This window comes from Sparus aurata, chromosome 5, assembly GCF_900880675.1.
Source record: "Sparus aurata chromosome 5, fSpaAur1.1, whole genome shotgun sequence".
Lineage (NCBI taxonomy): Eukaryota > Metazoa > Chordata > Actinopteri > Spariformes > Sparidae > Sparus > Sparus aurata.
Window position 1 is genome coordinate 31,975,773 of NC_044191.1, and position 22,196 is coordinate 31,997,968.

At 42.4% G+C, this 22,196-nt stretch overlaps 1 protein-coding gene across 2 annotated transcripts; it reads right to left on the reverse strand.

Annotated features, from left to right (window-relative positions):
• Positions 1 to 221: 221 nt before the first annotated feature.
• Positions 222 to 21,414, reverse strand: limk2 (LIM domain kinase 2). Of its 2 annotated transcripts, none has more exons than XM_030417988.1 (16): positions 21,059 to 21,414; positions 20,767 to 20,857; positions 12,345 to 12,480; positions 7,912 to 8,021; positions 7,146 to 7,331; positions 6,279 to 6,384; positions 5,469 to 5,683; positions 5,165 to 5,351; positions 4,989 to 5,075; positions 4,480 to 4,611; positions 3,901 to 3,957; positions 3,102 to 3,167; positions 2,693 to 2,867; positions 2,542 to 2,597; positions 1,839 to 1,996; positions 222 to 1,518 (listed from the first exon to the last, which is right to left on the reverse strand). In XM_030417988.1, the coding sequence occupies exons 1-16, from the start codon at positions 21,072 to 21,074 to the stop codon at positions 1,305 to 1,307; spliced, it is 1,992 nt and encodes a 663-aa protein (XP_030273848.1). In that variant the 5' UTR covers positions 21,075 to 21,414; the 3' UTR covers positions 222 to 1,304. The 2 variants fall into 2 exon arrangements, with proteins under 2 accessions (XP_030273848.1, XP_030273846.1); XM_030417986.1 differs by having other exon boundaries at positions 20,767 to 20,863; positions 21,059 to 21,411.
• Between the last annotated feature and the right edge of the window lie 782 nt (positions 21,415 to 22,196).

Consider the following 22,196-nt stretch of genomic DNA (forward strand, 5'->3'; position numbering starts at 1 on the left):
ACTTCATTAAAACAATGATTATTTCAATCCTCTTTTACTGTGAACTGATTCCTTGTCCGTTTCCCTGCAAACTCGTGAATTTCTTCTACATATAAAAGCAGAAATTAAATGCTCAATCATCCTCAGATAACCAGTGAGTTCCAAGATTGACTCTTTATCAACTTTAATCCCCAAAACAAGATTTGACATGCAAAAAAATTGAGGAGAGACGACAAAAAGACCAACTTTCAAAGGGTTTATTTATGAAACACTACAGTGATATAAATAATAGTGGTTACAAATGGTCGTCAGTACCCTGCGTGATCGTAGCAAAACAAAAAGGCAAAAAACGTCCATTGTTGACGAAATGTCTAAAAATCTACAAATCTAGAATTCCCATTAGAAAATGACATCCAATTAGAGGCACACTATGTACACACTTATATACACTGCTTAAGGAAAAGAAAAAAAAAAATCCAGTTACTCTGTACAATCTGACTTTTCGTGGTCAACTGATGCGTGTTTATGTCTGACAGTTATTAATAAAGAGTTCCTGCGTCAGGTGATCGATAGACGCTCGGAAGAAAAAGTCAGCGCGGCGAACGAGAAGAATCTAGATCGCCTTCATTCATCGTTCTAAGAAATTAGACAACAAAGTACACAATCGTACTTTTAACCGTCTCGTCAAAATTTACAGTAGGGGTGCTCAGAAAAAACACCTCTTTTCTTGTGTCAAATCTCAGATAGATGAAACTATTCAGGGTCAGAGAGTGTTTTGCTTCCACCGCCGCCACGAGTCACACCTGCTTTTCTTTCTCTCCCTCTCTCTCTCTCGCTCTGAGCTCTTGTTTACTTGGACCGTTGAAGCGTCTTTGTTTTTCTTTGCTGCTGCAGTGAAGGGAGTCCTCTTGTGGGCAAGAACTCATCGCTGCGCATTCCACACATAGCAAACAACGACTCCAGAACCAGAAAAACAAAAGAAAACCTGCCGTGATGTGCCGTCCCTCGCCTGACAGAGATGCTCGTCTGTGCACAGTAAACATTAGTACGACCCTGCGTGTGTTCGACGAGGGCTGAGCAGGTTAAAAAATAAAAAAATAAGAAAATACATTATTAGTAATTAACACTTGTCTTTTTTTGAAATGTGTCTTCCCACTCACGGTGCAGTTTCTTGGCACTCTCAAGAGTCCTGCACAGGGAGATTGGTCCAGCTACCTCAGATTATCCAGTTCTAATATGGCTCGGGTTCAATGCAGTCTTCCTCGTCTCCTCACCCACAGTGATAGTGCAGCAGTTCAGAGGGGTCACACAGATATACAGAGCTCCTAGGTGCCACTGTCCGTCATGCTGGATGAGTGTGAGGAGGCCTCTGTCGGAGGTGGCGTCTCATCCGTGCTCTGGGTCGGGGAGACGTCTTTGGGCCAGTGGAGTCGACTCAGACTCTGATGCAGTTCATCCAGTTCGGCTGGCAGGGGGATCCCCAGCTCCTGGTTGAGGGACAGGGCTCCAAACCAGTCCTCCAGCTTCTGGAAAGGTGGACTGTGAGAGGAGGAGCGAGAGGAAAGAAAAGGGCAGGGAGGGCACACAGAGGGGTTTTTGGGTTAAAACCAGATTGACGAGGTTGAGGGAAAACACGAGGAAGCAATCTGGCAGCGTGCAGAGGCGTGTCGAGTGCAGGCAGGTCGAGATGGCATCTGAAAGAAGTTGTTTTCTCCCCTTTTGAGATCAAATGACTGCCCGTCTTTCAAGGTGATACACACCATTATTCCCATAGAATTCCCTACACTCCATCAGTCAGCAGCTCTGCATTGAGTGATAAAGAATCAACTGTGTATATTAGAATAAGAGCAGCTGCTCACCGGTTGTCTGGTGTGAGGTCACAGCAGGCCACAGTCAGTGGAAAGAAAGCTGGGGGACAGTCTTCAGGGAGAAACTTCTCCACAAACTTTCCAACATTCAGACCAAAGTCCAGCGTCCTGGGGAGGCACTCAGGGTCCGCATAGACTTTTCCAATGATCTGGACCAGAAGACAGAAGAGGGAGTTAACGTCAACACAGTAACAGAGACAGACACCACTGGTGCCAAGAGTGTCAGCAGGATTGTAAAAAAAAACCTACTGAATTCATTTCCTGAATTTTGTCTCGCGTCCTACATCGCACTATGCAGCTTTTTTCATTCAACCTTTTTTGTTTATCTCTCACAGAATAATGCACGGATATTTAAAAAAGAAGCTCCAGGTGATGATGTACATGAAGTATTAAAAAAAACATCAAAATTAAAAGAGTTTCAGATGATTTTTTTCCACGAGTCTGAAAGAAGAAAAGCTGAGGAAGCAAAATATAACCTCATAAATCGACCGGTGCATGAACAAACAACGTTTCTGCCGTCTTGTAAACTCTACATGTTGTTTTTTTCTAAAGCATTCAACGGAATGATATTTTGTCAAGGTTTTGTTGTCATGATCCAACGATACAGCTCTGCAGAAGCCGTTTTCAAAACAGCTGTCTGGAGGCTGTGAGCTTTGTTATCAGAGCAGATAATCAGGGTAACATCAGTTCTCACCTCACAAAGCACGATTCCAAAAGAGAAGATGTCCACCTTCTCGTCATAGCGTTTACCTGAAATAATGAAGAAAAGGATCATATGAATTAAATGACTGACCCTAAAACACATCCTCTGTAAATCAAGTCTGCATTTCATTTTTTCTTCTCACCATTCAGCATCTCTGGAGCCATCCAGTACGGGTTCCCGACGACAGTGTACCTCTTCTTTCGGTCGACACGTCTGAACGTCCTCTTCTTGTTGGAGGGTTTTTCAGGTGGAGGCTTGACTTTGTCCTCTACGATGAGTCGGGACAGTCCAAAGTCGGCCACGACCACAGTGTTGTCCTGTTGAGAGACAAGTAAATGCTCTGTTAAGTCAAGGAATCGTAGGCTTTTATGTTTTACTAGGATCTGATAAAAAAACATTAAGGTCTTTAGTTGAACAATCACTCTTGACAGACACAACTGCACGCCAACTTTTACGCTTCATGAAGCCTGAATTTGAAAACGTTCCCACCCTTAATTATCATCGTTCAAATTTTATGATGATGCGTAATCGCGAGATGCTGTGTCACCTACCAGTTTAACCAGGCAGTTGTGGGAATTGAGGTCTCTGTGTATGATGCTCATTGAGTGGAGGTACGCCTGAAACAAAGAGGAGAAACAAGGATGGTAAAAATTCACACGTGTGCCGGACAATTTACTTTTGCATATGAAATCCTGTCAGCATGATCGGCGCATCGTCCATGATCGATGCCACTTTTAGTCCTTCTTCTTAACTCATTCTCATCAAATCTCTGAACTGAAACCTAAAATGTTGCCTTTAAATGACCCACTGTACTCACTCATAGATACCAGCCACCTAAATACGCCTGATTCTTTCATCAATTTCCACAAATTATTCCCCCCCAAGAACAAAAATGTTGAAAAATGACCTGAACTTGAAAAGTTAGAAAAGAATGTCCTGGATCTTTCCCTTTATCCTCAACTGGCTGAAAAGTAAATTAGGTTTATTCTTGGCTGAGACTCATCCTACATCCATGTTTTTTGATAATCTGTGAAATAGTTTTTGTGTAATCCTTCTCACTGACAAACGGCCACATGTGTGAACATAACGTCCTTGTCACTGGAGAGATGGTGAAAGTTGGTTTTATAGATATTAAACATTAAATGAAGTAACAGGGGGTTAGAAATTGATAAACTAATACAACTTATATTCATTTTAGTTGCTTGAAGAGGTCAAACTTTTATATTTAATAAACTAGAGAATAGAGAAAAATCCCAGTAATCATCTCAGGACCTCCAGTGGTGAGTGGCCCGGTGGCCCATTTAAAGTTTTCACTAATAGTAATAATGTCTTTGCAAGAGGCCAACTCACCATGCCAGAAGCGATGCTCTTTGCAAAGCTCACCCTCTGCTCCCATGGAAACGGGTCCTGTAAGTCCCGAATAGAGAAAGAGAAAGAGAGAAAACAAAAAAGGAGAGAAATGAATAGAAGCTTCCTCAGAGGCCGAGGTAGAGACAGGCAAACAGTAACAGTAAACAAAATAAAACCTTTCTGAATCAAATTAAAAAACTGGCCTTCGCCCACATACTTTAACATAATTGGAGACAAAAATAAAAACACTCTCCCTCTCCTCCCTCAACTGCGAGCTGAGCTTAACTGCTCCTCAGAAACAGCCCGCTGTGGGAGGAGGGGAGCAAAGCCCTTTAAATATCACCTGGGAACACTTTCTACAACTTTTCTCATTCCACGTCTCGGCCAGTCGACATGCCAGCCGGCCCACTACGGAGCCGAGGGCCCACTTATCTATCGGAGCAGAGTTTACTTCAGGTCAGTCCCCTCCCACACTGCAAACAGCTCTCTGTGGTCACTGAAGGGTTTTTTTGTGCTCGGCTGTGGAGGAGGAGGCGGAGGAGGAGGAGAGGGTTAAGTGAATCAACTAGTTTAACTCACCGTGTCTCTGATGAAATCCTTCAGGGTGCCTCCCTCGATAAACTCGGTAATCAAATTCAGCCTCTTGTCCTTGTAGAGAACGCCGATGAACCTCAAAACATGGGGATGGTCGAGGCTTCGCATTACTTTGACCTGAAGATTAGACGCAGACGAAGTTAAAGGTAATTCTACCGGCACGATTGCAAGCTGATAGCCCTTCACACAGAGAGCCTCAGTCCAGCGGCATTTAACAACTTAAACAAATCATCCACAGGCTTGAGTAGACAACCGAGAGGTACGTCACGTTACAAATTAAATAATAAATGTAAACTGGTACAAAGAGAGCCCCTTTAATCCATTAAAAAAAACTTTAAACCTGCCTCATGTTTTCCCACCAGACTGTGGCAAAACCCACAAAATAATAAGGTACAGGAGGCTGAACATGAAGCATACTTTCGGTCATCGGTATAATAAATCACAGCTCCATGCAGAGCAGGGCGACTCCGTTTTGTCTATGAGAAAAAACCAACCTCCTTCAGGAACGTCTTCTGGGTCTCCTCATCACACCGGATCAGCTCCTTCATCACCATCACCTCTCCCGTGGCTTTGTGAGTCACCTGTTAGTGGGGCAAAAGCAACACATGAAGCCTGTTGCGTGAGGGAACCAAAACAACACTGCACGGTAGTAGTAAGAGAGGAGGCTGACCTTGATGGCCTGTCCGAAGAAGCCTTTTCCTAAGATCTCTCCGTGGATGAGGTCACAGGGCCGGAAGATGCGATGAGAGCAGCTGCTGGCGGACCTCAAGGACTCGGAGCGCCCGATGTCTCGCGTGATAAAAGGCGTCTCTTTAGGAGAATTTGGCCCAGGTGACTTACAGATGCTGTTACTGCGCCTGGAATACAAACAATGTGGTGGATTGAGAATTACAAAAATGATGTGGACCGGCAGATCCCTCGTACACTCATCTCCTGTGTGTGTGTGTGTGTGTGTTCTGGCTGCTCTAACATACCTCAAAGATCTCCTTTTCAGTGTGCCGTCATCGACCACGTCGGTTCTCTCCAGGACCGCATCAGAAGGCGATGACAGACGCATGCGGGATGTGGCCGGGACTCCCAGCCGGGTTCTCGGTGATCCGAGCCTGAGGCGGTCCAAGCGCTGCCTGACTGGGTCATACTCTATGAGCAGCTGCAGCGTGTGACTGGTGCAGTGAATAAGATCGTCCACCTAAACAAACCCAAACATTAGGTCATGATAATCGATTATGCAGTTTATGCAGACATTATAACCTTCAGCTAAGGAGGATTTATTGCTGCCACGTTGCACTAAACCACATTAAATGATTGTGAATCGACTACAGAGAGTAGAAGAGTGAGATCAGCAGGACTTGATGAAACAATGGGACTTGACTTGATTGCAGCAAATGTGATGCAACCTCTGAGACTGAATGTAATACTGAAATGTGTCACAGAGAAAACAGGAACCTGTCAGCGGGAACTTGGAAACAAAACAATATAAAGAAAATACATCGGAGCCGTGATGATGACAGAGCTGGTGTGGTGTGAAGTGAGGGTGAGGTTGTGGGAATGAGCTTTTAAGTGCAGTCATTCCACATACCGTCCTCTCCCCGCTGAAGAATGTATAAATGATGGAGGAATGTGAGGTATGCCAAAAATCCCATGTACCGTTGTTGTACAGTACAAACGTACATAGCTTTGACAAATTGCACTCAAGGAATGGACCTGCCCTTTAATAGCAACACTAATTAGCTCCAGCTTGAAGAATAACGTTTCACTCCATGTGTGCCAGGTGTCAGACCCACCTCCTCCTCCATCAGTGTCCCGACAGGAAGGCCGTTGATCTCCAGGATCCTGTCCCCCTCGTGGATGGCATTTCGCACCTCTGGACTAATAAGCATCCCTCGGACTCTGGAACAACACAGCACCAACACTTGTATGTGAGCATTAGCACTTCAGAGGGACCGGAGGTGAAGGAGAACAGGGTCGCGCTCTTACATCACATGAACCCTCAAAGACCTTTTTCTTAACGCCTGACTCTGTTTTTTTATTTTGTGCCGTACATCATTTAATTCAGGGGAATCTAAAGTTTCAGTCTGGCTCTTATAAAAAAGTCCCTGAAGTCAGTCAGAAACACAGGAAATCTAAAAAGGATCCCGGATGTTTTAGAGTTCCTTTTGTTTATGTCTGACCTTTCCAAAGCAAGTCACACACATTTATTATATTATCCTCTACGTTTCCAGTGACAAACAGTCAAATACAATTTATTATTATCTATCGTTACGAAATCGTAACAGAGGACACTGTGACGCAAAAGTGACGTTTTTCAGAGATCATCTGTTGAAATGAACAACAACATCAGCTTGGCTACGACCAAACCATGTGAGTTTCCTTGAACGGCCAAACAAGATGTGTTATACAGCTGAAAGATGAGAAACTCCACTTTACATGTGTTTTTAAAGCATACAGGCAGGATTACCAGTTCAAAAGTTATCCAACATTTTAGAACAATAGCTTTTTTTAAACTGCTAACGGCTGTCGAGTCTTTGAGGGTTAAATTATCAATAACTACCTCCTCCTACAGGTGCACACTTAACCACACCAGCACCCTGTTATTTAGCAGACCCATAATCAGTCTTACGTAAAGCATTACTCATTCAGGTCCCACTTACTCTTTGACTTGAACGCTGGCCGAGCCGTTGACGTCCCTCAGCACTGAGACGGAGAGGCCCCTCTTGCCATTGGCTGCAGAGGGCATTGAGATGAGGGTCACTGTGTGGGGCAGGGAGTCGAGGACCGAGTCGTGAGAGCGCTTTTCCAACATGGGTGTAAGGACGACCTGCTTGTAGCACTTTCCACTGCAAACGACAGAAAAAAAGGGGGCGAATCATTGCATGTGTGGACGCGTGGTCGTAAATCAACACACTGATCTTTTAATGATGAATTCACACTTACACATACACGTTAAATATCTGAGCGAGAACAGTGACGAGGCCACTGTGAATAACAGGTAAATGTCATTCGTGCCTTCATAAAATAATGTGGTTCCTGTAAAAGCACGACTTAACTGAAAGGAAATGTTTTCAAGTCTACTTCTTCATTTCAACGGTTATCAGCATCTTTACTTCCACACTATAAAATCAGCCTTCATGTTGAGACTATTGTTACAATAATGTCGTCAATAAAATGCCAAGAAATTGTGAAAAATGCTCTCACAAGTTCAAAGAGACGTATTCAGATTGCTTCTTTTGTCCAACAGAGACCAAAACCTCAAAACTCTTCATTTAGTACCATCAAATAAAAACTTGAGAAAATGTAATTGATTATCAGAATTGTTGCAGCTCTGATTAAGTTGTTGTTTCGAGGATGTTAACCCAGAATCTGCCATGAGTCTCATGTGCAAATAGCTTTAAAAAAGGCTGAAGCAGGGCGTCTTACCAGTACAGTTTCGATCTCTCGACTAAGGCGTAGGTATCCGTGTCCTCAATCACCACCTTGCAGCTCAGACACACAAAGCACTCAGGGTGATACTTGTGTTCTCCGGCCACCTGGAACCACAAACAACAAAAGAAAGGTCTGATCTTCAAAGTGTTCGCTCGACTCGCAGCAGAGAGAGGTAATACGCCGACTGCGAAGCTTCGGTCCCCTTCTGGTGTGTGTTGCTCATCAGAGGTGAGTGTGTGCCGTCGGCCCTCCTCCTGCTGTGACACAGTGGTAACACCTGCTTCTCTCACGCTGTCTGGAATCTGCTATGATGTCACCTCCTTTTCTACAGGTCTGAGCCACTTGGTCTCGCTGACGTCCTCGTTCTGAACCCTCTGAAACCAGCTCGCAGCCCGTCATTCGCTTTCACTCCCATCAACAATGACTGACCCGTTTCCCTTTCTGAAATTTGTGTTACACTCACTCTTCACCTGATTCTTACTACCTCTCTCGCTCTCATGCAAGATGAGATAATGTGTATCATGTTGCCCTTCAGCAGGCAGGTGATCTAATTGTGCACATACCTGAACTCGGAAACATGTTGAGTTCATGCCCAGTCGTGAAATGTAGGCGTTAGTGCCTACATGTCAAATTTGGCAGGGAACAAAATGTACACATTCACCCGAGTGATGCAGGAAAAGTAAAGATGGAAAAAATATCCCAGGACAGTTTTCTTCAGCAGATAAAGAGGTAACATTGAGTTTGGGGTTATTTTGAAACAGGGCTGAACGATATCAGCTGATAAACATACATTTTTTTGCAATGATACCTCAAATTTGTTTAACAAACACAGAGGCAGGACATTTTCACTGGCATTTCGATGATTATAACTGACCCCAACCATCTTTGTGTGCATCATAATCCCTATAAAAAGAGGTTTTCACACCTGCACACTTCATTTCCACTCAAAGATGCATAAAAATGATGATGTGATCTTAGCGTGTCCCCTTGCATCTGGAGAATATGATTTGGAGGCTGGTCTGTCGCACCACAATGCTTCATTATCACATTCCGCTGTGACACATTTGACTTTTACAAATAAAAACCTACAGCTTCTGTGATTTGGATGTTGCACTTGGCCGTGTCGCCATTCAGATAATATCAGACTAACTGTGCGGCTCCACTTTAAAACAACGGATGTTTGACATTCATCTTTGTGGCAGAGGGCTATTTGTCTGCGGGACTAGACATTAACATACTTAACCATTTGAAAAATGGAAAACGCAAAAGAATCTTTTCTCCCAAAAATGTATGAGTAATTTTTGTTTTCAGGAATGTTTCTGAAGCTGTTTCACTGCCATTTATAATTTGCTTTAATAGCTTACAGCTGTGAGCGGCTTCTCCGGTTCCTCTGAGTATCGCAGTGTGGGAGAATAACGTCCACCAACAGCACGCTACAAACTGTTTTTAAGTTATTAAACTGACATTTTTCTGGTGCGAATTCACAACATACTCTGTTTAGAATTAGCATGTAGTTCGTCCCAGGATCGACACGTTTTGCACACTGAACCCGATCCTGTCTCAACTGTTCTGGGAACTTCTGATTCCACATCTGTGTTAAGAAGAGCACAGCAGCATCTTCTTATCTTTTCACCTACGAGCTGTGGCTCAAAGAGTAACAGTTCACCAAGACCTGTTACCTCAGAAACAAACCACTGTTCATTATGACATCTCACCTTTTGATTTATTACACCCCTAATAACTGCTTCCCCATAATTCAAGCTCAGCAGATCTACAATCTAAATCAGAGATACACGCTACCTAAACACACATGATCTTTTCTTACAGTACTCCCTTAAAAATGTATGAAAATGTCAAAAAACAGCCTCGCAAAGTCACAAAAAAAACCCATCCTGTCTCTGTCTCGTTTGGATCTGCACCATAACTGAATCCTCCAAGTTAAATGGAATCTGTTCAGTAGATATTATGTAATCCTGCTGACAAACCTATCAACAAACGGACAATGGGCTAACAACTGTAGAACGGTATACTGGTGTGGTAAGTATACTGGATGTTAGCCAGTAAGGTGCAGTAAACCCAAAGTGACAGTGGCAGTCAGCGTACGAGTCAGTCAAGTGTTGATAAGATACTAATAAAGCACAGAAATAATGTCACAATGTGTTATAATATGATAAAAGTAAGTACAGCGCTGTATTAAAACCACTTTAATATCAATAATAATGATGAAAATAACAATGCAAGCACATTGAAAGTTGAAGCAAATACTTTTTTCCCACAGTAGCCACAAGTCTGAGTCAGTGAGTCAATTCTGGGAAAGGCTTCCCTGTTGCTACAGGGAGATTAGAGTGATGTCAGACAAATCATTGTGACATCTCAGGAGCCTGTCTGTAACTCCCTGCCTTCAAGCCAGGAACAGAACCACTACCACCACAACCTGCCTCAGGCTTCAGAAGCAAGACAGAGCTGTAACGAGCAACGACCAAAAACAAAGATCACGCTGGAGGCTCATTAAGCAAGACTCATTCTGCGGAGACGGCTGTGAAAGTGGATGGATGAAGCAGATGAATTACATCAAAAAACAGTGTCTTAAAATATGACAACCATCTTTAATCAATAGCTAAACTAATAAATAATTTAAACCAGGACAAAAACAATCGTGTTCTGGACTTAAATGCCTAACAAGCAGCGGCTCTGCATGACCCTCCTCTGCTGATGGCCCACAATGATTCCCTTTTTGGCCGAGAGGCTGCGGTGCCAGAGCAGCGCTGCCAAAAACACTTGGCCTCGCTGGCTGATGAAGCAGGATGCCAATACTAAATAGAAGAGTCCATTGTGTGTGTTGCTTGGTGGCAAAAAGAAAAACTTTCAGTCTGGCTCCGTGTTAGACAAGTGACCCCCGTCTGGACCAGCGAGAGCTGCTGCCACCTGAATTTCATGTTTCAACTTGTAGATACTAAATCAAAGCTGACTGACGTTTCGGGCTGAACTCAACATGCACCAGTTTCTCTGGTGACTTTTCTTTGGATTAGTTCTTTATTATCTTAAATCTGCAGTTGATCGGCGCGTAATTATAACGATTATAAGAAACGGTTAAGAGGCAGGCCTACGCAATGAAGCGATGTATTACAAAACTGCAGGATGGGACAAGTCACAGAAACTGCAATTTTGTTATAAAGTTTTTATTAGTTAATGACAAAACAGCATCATAGTGAAGTACTGCAGCGCTGCAGAGACGACGTGGCCTACAAATCTTGTTCTCCAGATGTAAGAAAACATGTTTGTTTGATACTGACTTGAACAAATGAAATGAAAATAAAAACTGTGAGCAGAGCAGAAGCTAAACTTTTGCTGAACATGTAACAGGTTCAGCACAACAACAGCTCTTCGACTGTGAAATATCTATAGAGAACTGAACATGACGGGCTCTAAAACCACCTCGTGTTCTAGCGTCGCCCCACCAGATCCTCTGTGTTCTGGGGAAGTGAACTGTGGAGAACTTCTGTACAGAGAGGGAACATAATGGGGCCTCCGGGGGGGGTTTTGACAAGCGAGGCCGAGAGTCCAACGTGCCATGTTCAGCAGCAGCCAATGTAAAGTATCACTCATCTGTAAATGTATTAATGGAGCATTGACATGCTCTGTGGGCATTCTGGTATTACAAAAGTAAGTAGGAAATCTTTGGCGATTGTTGTTATACGATTGTGGTATGCATCGCCTGGCAATCACGCATAGTAACAGAGGTCTAACAGTTTTGACCCAGTGCTTTATTAGACTCAAGCCAGCAGACAAAAAAAAATAAATCTGAAAGCATGAAGCTGAGGTAACAGTCTGGAACATGATGCTCATTATACACCTGCAAAGATTTATAAATATCACAGATAATAGAAGGAAATCGCAAGTGCCGGCGTTACACTTTGTGAGAGAAGGATGGTTATAAATCAAATATAATCTTACATATCTCCAATCTTTCCGTTTTAATGTGTGGTGTCCGAGAAGAAAACGTCACAAAATGATATCACAGATAATCTGTTTCTGCTGGCTGGGTGGAACAAACCCATCTGACATCCTGCGGCTGAGAGTCAACAACCATCCATCTTTCTGGTGCCTTCACGAGCAGCTTGGACAAATCCAACTGATTCGACCTTTACGCATAATAGTCTGCATGTTTTAATATGACATGAGGTTATTTATACTCTTGAGTACATTTCAGAGCCTGTACTTTCTTTACATTTACAGTAAAGAACTTGAGCTCAGAGGGAAGAGATATGATCTGATATTCAGTATCGCTGCATCAGTTTTCTTTCTAACCCCTATAGCCCAACCTTCTTGGATCCGGGTTGCATTTCGCGATAAATCAGTGGAACATCCGCCTGTCACCGACTGTAAATCTCTTCACAGGGTGATAAACATAAACACAGTAGTCTTACCATGGCAGGTCCAGTCATGAGCAGAGAGCACCCATGACAGAGCTCTCCAAACTTCTCCCAGTAGTGTTTGCGACAGTACAGCTTGCCGCCCTTCTCATAGTACCAGTTAGTCAGGTGGTCACAGCACACAGAGCACCTGAGAGGGCAGAAAAAAACAGTCTTGGTCACGTTTGCACAGAACAAAGTCGACCAAAGGGGAAGAATTAAGCCAAGCGTGAAGCAATCTCCTTTGAGATAATACAACAGAGACTCAAAGGCCTTGGGTGTTATTTTAAAGACCTGTTGATAATTTCAAAAGTATGTGGGTGTCGTCTGTGTGTTCACTCTGTCTGGTTCAGGTGAACATGCATGTAGTGCTGCGAGAACATGAATTCATCAATCTATTGTAGTATTTTTATGAATTAATTAATCTCTTCGTGAATAAAATCAAATATTTCGGAAAAAACTTGTAATAATAATAACATAATCAAGCAAGATGAGAGCCACAAGAACACTGATAATATGAGGTTCGTAAACATTTTTCAAGGTCAAATTCAAGCACTTTTCAAGCACTTTTAAGGGTCATTTTTAAGATTTTCCAGCACCTTATTGCTGGGGTAAAATACTTATCAACAGGAATATATAAATTCATTATTTCTTCCTCACTTTTTATCACAATTATGTACATTGTATTATGCTGTAAACATCTAAAATTATGTTTCATAATAGCAAAAACTATAGCAAGTAATAAATTATCGAGTCTGATCCCAATTTTGTGAAAGACAGAGTTATAATGTCAAGCACTTTCAAGCACTTAAACTAAAATCCACAACATTGAAATTCAAGTACTTTCAAGGATTTCAAGCACCCGTACGAACCCTGTAAGTAAAGAGTTAAATATTTGAACCATCACAAAAACTAGGTTACCTATATGTGCAGCTAGTGCATTTTTTCAAAGCTCATTCCTCATATCACATACATTACATCCCCAGCGAACGGCGTAAAAATGATAAAAGAGAGATCGCCTCAGCCTTTAACCATTCTGCTGAAGACAACATTTTCAACACCGAGGTTGCATCGGACAAGAACATTAGCTGGGGGCAAGTTTCAGAAAACGACAACATGTACTTTTCTCCTAACAAGGTGTAGGGCACAGTTAATACCTCGTCCCGACATCTGCAGGGTCTTGCATGTGTGCGCTTTATTGTGCACTGATTCGGAGTAAGAAAGAACAGACGGCACAAAGAGCCGTTCCACTTTTGGAAAAGGATACCAGGAACATTTTGTTTTTATCTTCTGCACATGACCGATAATAAGGCCTCTAAATACTTTGCCAATTTCCAGCACCTTAATGGGATCCAGTTGTTCGAGGAGGAAGCTTGCACGACCACTGTGAGAACAAATCTATAGCCTAAAAAAGATGATCAGTTGCACAACAAACTTCTCAGTGTGCACTTTCTTATCTAGGTCGATGTAAATAATAATGAGGCGTCCCGTTAGCCTTGAGGTCAAAAGTGCACGACCATCTGACTAACATCCTGGATATTTGATCACATTCTAGATATCTTTCCCCATTTTTCCAGTCACTCTCTGCGGTCTAATTCAGATGAAATGCAAAATAGCAGTTGAGCTCGTCATATAATTCCCCTTTGTTGCGTAATAGCACTCCAACAGCTGATCGATCCACAAGAACGTTGGGAATTTAAGGGACATTTCTGGCTGCCGCTTCGGGACAACATGTTCAGATTGTAGAATGCCGAAGTCGCTAGCAGCCTGGAAAGCACCTGCAGGCTATGGGTGTTCCTTGAACAAGCTGCACTGGTTATGTGAAATGGTGGCAGCGGGTTCAACCGCCAGGAAAACAATCAATGAGGAGTCGTCCCGTCAGAGATTAGATTACAGAAATGTCTCCAGAGCTGCAGCTTTTTTGTCAGACTGTGCAGATGCTGCGACTGTTTCACAAAAAATTTTGTGCTCACCTTTCAGGAATATATTTGAGGTGATGAAATTCAGACAAAGGACATATAGTTTATTGCAACTCACTGTTAAAGTATGCATTGAAGTAGGAATAAAGAAGTATGCTGCTCCCCCTGCCTGGTGTCAGTTACAAAACTGCCTGAATCTTCCTGGAGGTTCGTCTCATTGGAGGCTTTTAAAGCAATTGGGAACAACTTGGAGAAATGGATATCTGACTGTAGATGTTTTAATGTTGATAAAAGTTTGACATTATTAGTCTTTAACTGAACATTAGGTTGATTCTCCAGTCGGTGCCCTTGAGCAACATGCTGGCTCAGATCAGGAGTTGGTCCCCGGGCTCATACGCTGCCCACCACTCCCTCTTCTTCTATGTTTGTTTTAATGTCTGTAGTCGTGTAACTGTGCGGCTGCCTTGTTAAATAAAGGTTACAGTAGAATGGCGCTCAGTAGAGCGTATACCTCTGCCAAGGCCCAATACTCCCCTCGAGTACAATCAAGCCTATATGTCAAAAAACATGAATCTTAAAATCTCCTAGATCTAGACTTTTATTTGGATCTCCATCACATTATCCCCATAGACACCAGCCACCTCAATACACCTAATTTGTTTCATAAAGATCATTAAAGATGCATTCACCCTGACAAACTAACAAAGATGTGGAAAAACGCTTTGTTTTGCAATGTTAAAGAAAGAGAACAATATTCCTGGATCCATCCCTTTATCAAGATCTGCATCAAACGTTAATTAGGTCTATTCTGGGCCGAGACCCATCCTCCAATTATCATAGAAATCCCTTCTGTATTTTTTGTGTAATCCTGCAAAGATACAAACCAACAATCCAACTGACAAATGGGCACAGGCGAAAACACAACCTCCTCGGTGAAAGCAGTAAAAAAAAAAATGAATCAATGGGGGCTATGGTCTTCACCAGTATGACTGTTAGAGCTCTGCTGATGCTGAAAATTCTCCCTGAATGCTCACGTCTATGATGACTTTATGAATATCACATTTTACGTCTTATGCAACCACCTGAAACGACAAGTCAGAAGTTTTACTTTGAGCAGGAATGTGTGTTTTTATGTATTTTTAATCTTCTGGTGCGGAGCTGGCAGCAGCCTGCTGCTGAGCCCCGTGCATCACGTTGCTCTCCGCACTGCAGGTATAGTTGATCCAGGCTTATTGACTTTGGCAAAGACGCCACATATTTCAGAGTTTTCTGGCATTAGTTAAGAAGGAGCCGTCTTATAGGGGGAAGACCACATGCTTGTGTCTGTTGTGGAGAGAGGAGCGGACAGACGGGGAGGCTCTGGTTGTGACGCAGGCGGGGCAATATTTAAGTCTTTGACATCCTTGTTAATGGCTTTATAACAAATAGTGCGAGGGAACAAACATCCTGTTCTTCTGAGATTGAAAGCAACAAAAATTAAGAATGAGCATGAGGTCAGAGTGATAATGACTCTAGTCTGATTCATCATACTGTGACATGATGAGGGGAGGCAGCGCTGAAAGACTGCTGAGGTAAAGACTGCATGAGTAATGGAGGCTGTGCTGTTTGTGGCCTGATTTGTCTGTGAAAAAAGTCTGGAAGCAGAATAACACGATGTTCTATTTTATGCTTATGAAACCATTTAAATACACAACAATGCAGCCCCACCGAGACATCAGTCTGCTGAAGAGGGACAAGAAACTGAGGAACATTGTTTGGGGCAATTGAAACCACTTTCACTCTGGACATTAAACTCACTAACACCCACTAACAGCGGTCTTTTGTCTTTAATGTGAATGTGTACAATTGGCATGTACTCCAGCATCAAATGACTCTACTGTGGTCTCAGGTGATAAATGGCTCCAGCTGCGATTGGTGATGGAAACACAACACCTGGGTGGACTCGCTAATATCCAACTCTTTTCAGGTGCAATGCCGTGACGTGTGTTGAAAATAAGGCTGCTGGCTTTACAAAATGTTTCTATCCTTCTCTGCTTAATCAGTAATTGAAAATCATTGAAACTCTATTAGAATATTCTGCTCCCTAATATCAATATCAGACCCAAAAGTGGAGTATCAGTCGAGCCCTTCAAAAAGGTCGTTTTAGGTCATTATCTAATATGCATTTGTAAGAGATCCTGATTAGAAGAATGTGAAATATGTTCATTGTTTCTTTTCCAGAGTGCTATACTTTTGAACTGAATACATTTGCTACAAAAAACAGTATTGTCAAGCTACAGCATGCAACAGTACTGGCAGGATCCGTTTCAGTATCACCGGGTGATACCAGTGCACCCATGTGGTCCAGTCAGATAAAAAAAAAAAAAACATTTGCACAAAAGGGAGGTGAAAGAGACTTTTCAGGAGCGCAGTATTTCAACTGGTTTGCATGAAGTATTCAGTATCAGTCCAGGTGTGGCAGGAGAAACAAAAACTTCCTCCCTGTCTGCCTTCGACGACGCAACAAGCAGATAAACTACAATTACTGTCCATTATGTCCCCCATGATATATCAACATAAAGTGATGTAAGGGCGCTTATGAAAACACCTGAATACTGGCGAATTGGAGGGGCGGGAGAGCTCAGGTGGCTCTTCAATGAACAATGCGAAGGTCCTGCCTGCACAAACACTACAAAGTCAACATTACTCATTTCCTTAAATCCACATTCCTGCTGGAGTGTATCCTTTTGTTGGAGTGCGGAGTGGAGATGGTAAGAGAGGGACCTCGAGCTGCAGCCTTAAAGACGAGAAGAGGGAGTGTCACGTGAACCTTATCTGAGGGTGTGTGACTGCTGTGTTCCCGTGTTCTTTATAACAATGATTATTCAAGGCGTTAGAGTGACAGTTATTTCTCCCTTCGGATCACAAGGACTGCGCATTAATAATGTAATCAGGTTTTGATTATGTAACAGTCTTCACATCAACTAAAAAATCTTCGTCATCGATTCATCTGCAGGTTATCTTTTAATTATTTGACTGACAGCCACAGCAGATTCTGTCAACCTGCAAACGTCAAAACTACAGATGCAGTCATGAAACTTCACAGGTGTGTGCCTGAGAAAAAAATGAATGTCGTTGTTTGAAGACGGTAGTGGTCAGGACGAGGGCGACAGAAGTAGAGGGGTAGGAAGAAGGAGAAGGGGTTCAAGGGTATTCAATATCACCGCATTGTGTATTGTAAATAAATATGGAATCCAATCCTTTCATTGTGGCCAAGTGTTATGATAACATCTGCAGCGCTGCACACATTCAGCGGAGTACAAGATAGGAAATATCCAGCTGTCTTTGGAAACTAAAAAAAAAACAAAGCGTTCTGCAGTCGGTGTCTGAGACGGCAGACTCAGATCTCTGAATCGCCGTCTAGGAATGTAGAACACAGCAGAGTGGAACGTGTCGTTACCTATAGGCCTCAATAACACTGCCAGGTTTACTGGAACAGGCCACGGGTGACGTCGGCTTGTAAGAATGTTACACGAGTTGGAGGTACACGGAGGGCAGAGTGGACAATGGACAATAGGAGCACCACATGGGGTATCCCCAACAACAAAGACATTTTATTTTTGCTCTACAATTTCCTTGACAAAGTTCAGAGATTGAGCCTCTTAAAGGGGCTCTTTGTACCAATTTGCAGTTATTAACACATGTAAATCATCCTTTTTTTTAACTGGCCACATGTGAAAGACATTCCCCGTCTCTCTCGGTTGCCTTCACAAGCCAGTGGACGATTTGTTTAAGTTGTTTAACGCTGCCGGACTGTGGACTTCTTTGTGAAGGTCTCCAGTAAGTGGGATTTCTTGCAAAAGTCCAAAGGATGTGGCTCTGTGCGTATTCTTGAGTGGCCTCGTTGTGGTGCCTCTCAAGAATAGCTAAAATTAGTTAAGAAATGCAGTCGCTAACGTAAACTAACAGTAGGTTTCCAGCACGGCTAAAGAGCTCCATAGAGTCCCGTTAAGCAACATAACTGTAGTGCAACCTGAGCCGAGATGCGGCGTGGAGATATCTGAACCCGTGTAATGAAAGAGACTCACTATCTACTCACACACACATGCGGATGGAAAGTCAGGTCGAGTTTCATAGACGACAAAAAAAAATGTCTGGAGCTTCACAGCGAATTCCAAATTGAACTGAAAAGACGTTCAAGCAGTTCTTTCTTCACTTTATCTTAGCGTGCACAAAGTCTGCGCAGCGAAGGTGTACATAACATCGTTTCAAATCAATCTGGGATCAACTTAAACAGCTTCGGTTGTTCAGGAGAACGCTGCATTTTTGTTTTTCTGTGAAGCTCTAAAGATGTTTAATGGACTTCACCCGACTTTCCATCAACACGGGGGTGAGAAGATAACGACTGAATTTGTCCTTTTTGTGTGAACTTATCCTTTAAACAAAGACGCTGCGCTGACAGAGGACGCCATGAAATGTGAGGGAGTACAACAGCACAAAGAAAAAGGGGAGAAGATCATTGGTCAGCTGAATAAGGGAACTTTGCCACTGAGATGATGTAAGTAGCAGCATGTGTTTTTTGAAGAGTCAGTGTTTGGGGAAGAGTGAAATCCCAGGTTATGTAAGGATGACGTGCTGCTAGATACTGGCTCAAAACTTCAAGCGAGCTATTTTGGTCGGTCAGCATTTAATTTATTCTATTCTTAAGGCTTTTTGGACAAGCCAGGAGTCCTACAGAGCCAGACTCCAGTCACATAACCAACGGATTTTTGGATATACGCTACAGTTTGTGGTTACTGAAAAGAGAGACATAAAAAAAAAAGCTTTGCTGCAAATCAGCTACATTCACAGATTTTTAATGATCTGTTTGATTATGTAACTGTCAAATTAGACACAGTTAACTATTGATGCAGATGTGATCCTCCCGTCGAACCTTTCAGGAAAGTTTGGACCAGCAACAGAGCGAGGAGAGAAATCTGAGCCCTTTCCACCTCAGAAATATGGCAAGAGTAAGATCTATTTTAAATGCGAGAGAGGCAGAAACTGTTGTACATACTTTTATCTACTCGTGTCTTGATTGTTGAAACAGTCTCTTCTCGTGTCTGAACACGACTACAGAACTCATCTGCTGGGCTCTCAACTACAACTAAAATGTAAGATCACATCTCACCTGTTTTAGCATGTTGACACCGGCTCCTAGAATCAATATTTCAGATAGCACTGATTACTGTTTCAGACCTTTTAATCCTGTATCAGCCTGAGGACTGAGGTCTTCTGTCTCCTCCAGAGTCCAGACTGAAAACTAAATGGGACGGAGCCTTTGCTATCAGGGCCCAGTGAATCAGTGTCTTCTTTTAAGCCTTATCTAATGGAAAACATATGATTTTAAGGGATTTTCCTGCTTTTTACTGGTTTCAATTTGATGCTTTTTTAAATTTTACTCCTCAATATTTTATCACTCATTTTGATTCTTTATTGCACTCTCAGGTGTTCCACTCTTCTCTACAGATCATTTCCCAGGACATTTTCAGTGACGATCTAGCTGGACAGCTTAATTAACCAGTTTAAAACCCCACCGCCTTTTTCCTCTTGTGAATCATAGTGTATAATAATTCCAGTAATTCCATTACTGCCTGAATCCCAATAACGAAACAACATGAACACTAGAAACCGAGAGTTGCTGGAAGTTTTGCTTTCACCAAAAGCAATAGTGAACAAAAGAAAAAGTGAGCCAAGCCTCTTAAAACGAACAACAAACTGGTTTCCTTTAAGAAAAATCTATGTTTTTCTCATAATATACAGTTTACTACCAATAATGTGCTGCACTGTGCAGTTTCGGGGAGTTTAAATAATGTTCAAGGACAACACAAGGTGAGTTTTTATAGATTCTCCAGGTTTCAGGACGTGTAGTAAACCCTGTTTATGTAATGCACTTTGTTCTTCAGACCGATACTCGCTCTAGGAATAAAGTTTATAGTTATTATATCTGTATATATCTTATCTCTTCGTGGGGGCGAAAGAATGTGGCTGCTAACCAAAGAGGGGAAAACCCTGGAAGAGTCCGATCATGTTTGGCATGTGCAGCGCAGTGAACCAGCCGCAGGTTCACACAAGATATCTCACTGTGGGGCAGTGACCTGTGAAAACCCCAGTGTGGCAATCATTAAGCCCCCAAAGCAGGAGAGACAAAACCTGGGCAAAGTCCCCCCCAATCAAGACAGCAGGAGCATCACCACTGACTTATCTGTAGTCAAGAAAACCTGGATCATCCCTGTGATGAGGTCTGTGAGCTGTGACAGAGGAGGAAACCACTACATTGTGCATGAGAACAATGGTTTAAACCCAATGTTGCGGCTACAGGACAGAAGCTTCTGGGATCATCCACAAGGACAAAATGTAAGAGAGGGACAAACAATTGTGTCCAGGTCAAAGCAGACTCTCTTCTATGCCAACAAAGCATCCACTTATCAGACCCCAAACTATCTCATTACTCATTACACACACAGTGCTCGCAGGGTTGTTTATAATTGTGGACTCACTGAAAGCAGGCGTTGTGCCAGGTGTCCTGGAGGACTTTCATGTGAAACGAGTCTTGAATTTTTCCTCCACAGCCCGCACAGTAACAAGCATCTGTACCTGGGAGACAAACGAAGGCGTGAAAAAAACAGGTCAACAATGAGAGAAAGTGAGTCAGACAACAAACACAACAAGCAAGCAAATGTTCAGACTTTTTTTTTTTTTACAGTTAAAAACAGAAAGATTCAAACTCAAAACAGATGTGCGCCTCCACGTCAGTGTTTAAAGTCACAACCTGAAAGATAATCTGCTCACCTTCTAGTCCCTCCATGTAATTTCGGAGAGTATCGTCGGTATCAAAACTCGTTCACAAACTTCTCATACTGAAGAAGGAGAGCTGTGATGCGCCGCTTCAAACTCTCATCCCTCCCCGTCGACAAATCACGACTCCGCACTCCGAGTGAGGAAGGGAAAAAAAAAAAACCACGCGAATCCCTTTAATTCTCCGCAGATAAAAAAATAAAAAACACACACAGGAACCAAACTCCTCTTGGACGGAGCTGCTTCTCTGGCTTGCTGGCAGGATAACTGACGTAATGCAGGCTACACATTCCTGTACGGAGAGCGGAAGGGCTCAACTGCAGCACCTGGAAGCAGGAGAACGCTGAGCGCTGGGCGGGAAGACGACAGTGGCGCCACCTGCTGACAAAATGGCCGCGCTGCACTCTCTTGTTCTACGGTTGGTGTTTATGGTGACGTCGGAGAGCACAGCGCCCCCTGCTGCCCCAGGGTGAGTAGTACACTACTTCTTTTTCTTTTTCTTTTCTTTTCTTTTCTTTTCTTTTCTTTTCCTTTTCTAATCCCCTTTCTTTCTTTTTTGTTCCTTTGTCTGTTCCTTTTTCCTGTTCTTTTCCGTTTGTTCCTTTCTTCTCCGTTTCTATCTCTTTTCTTTCTTTTTCTATTCCTGGTCTTTCTTTTCTTTTATTCCTTTCTTTTCTTTTTCTTTTCTATTCCTTTTTCTTGTCCTTTCCTTTTCTATTCCTTTTCTTTATCATTTCTTTTTTTATTTTCCTTTCTTTTCTTTTCCTTTTTCTTGTCCTTTCCTTTTCTATTCATTTTCTTTATCTTTTCTTTTTTTCTTTTCCTTTCTTTTCTATTTCCTTTCTTTTCTTTTTCTTTTCTATTCCTTTTTCTTGTCCTTTCCTTTTCTTTTTTCTTTTCCTTTCTTTTCTATTCCCTTTTCTTTTCCTTTTCCCTTTTTTCTTTTTTTCTTTTCTTTTTCTTTTCTTCTCTATTCCTTTTCTTTTCTTTTTTCTCTCTTTTTCTTTTCTTTTTCTGTTCCTTTTTTCTTTTCCTTTCCTTTTCTATTCCTTTTCTTTTTCTTTTTCTTTCCTTTTCATTTTCTTTTCATTTCTTCGCACAGTCACACAAAAACAACAACGAGAACTTGTAA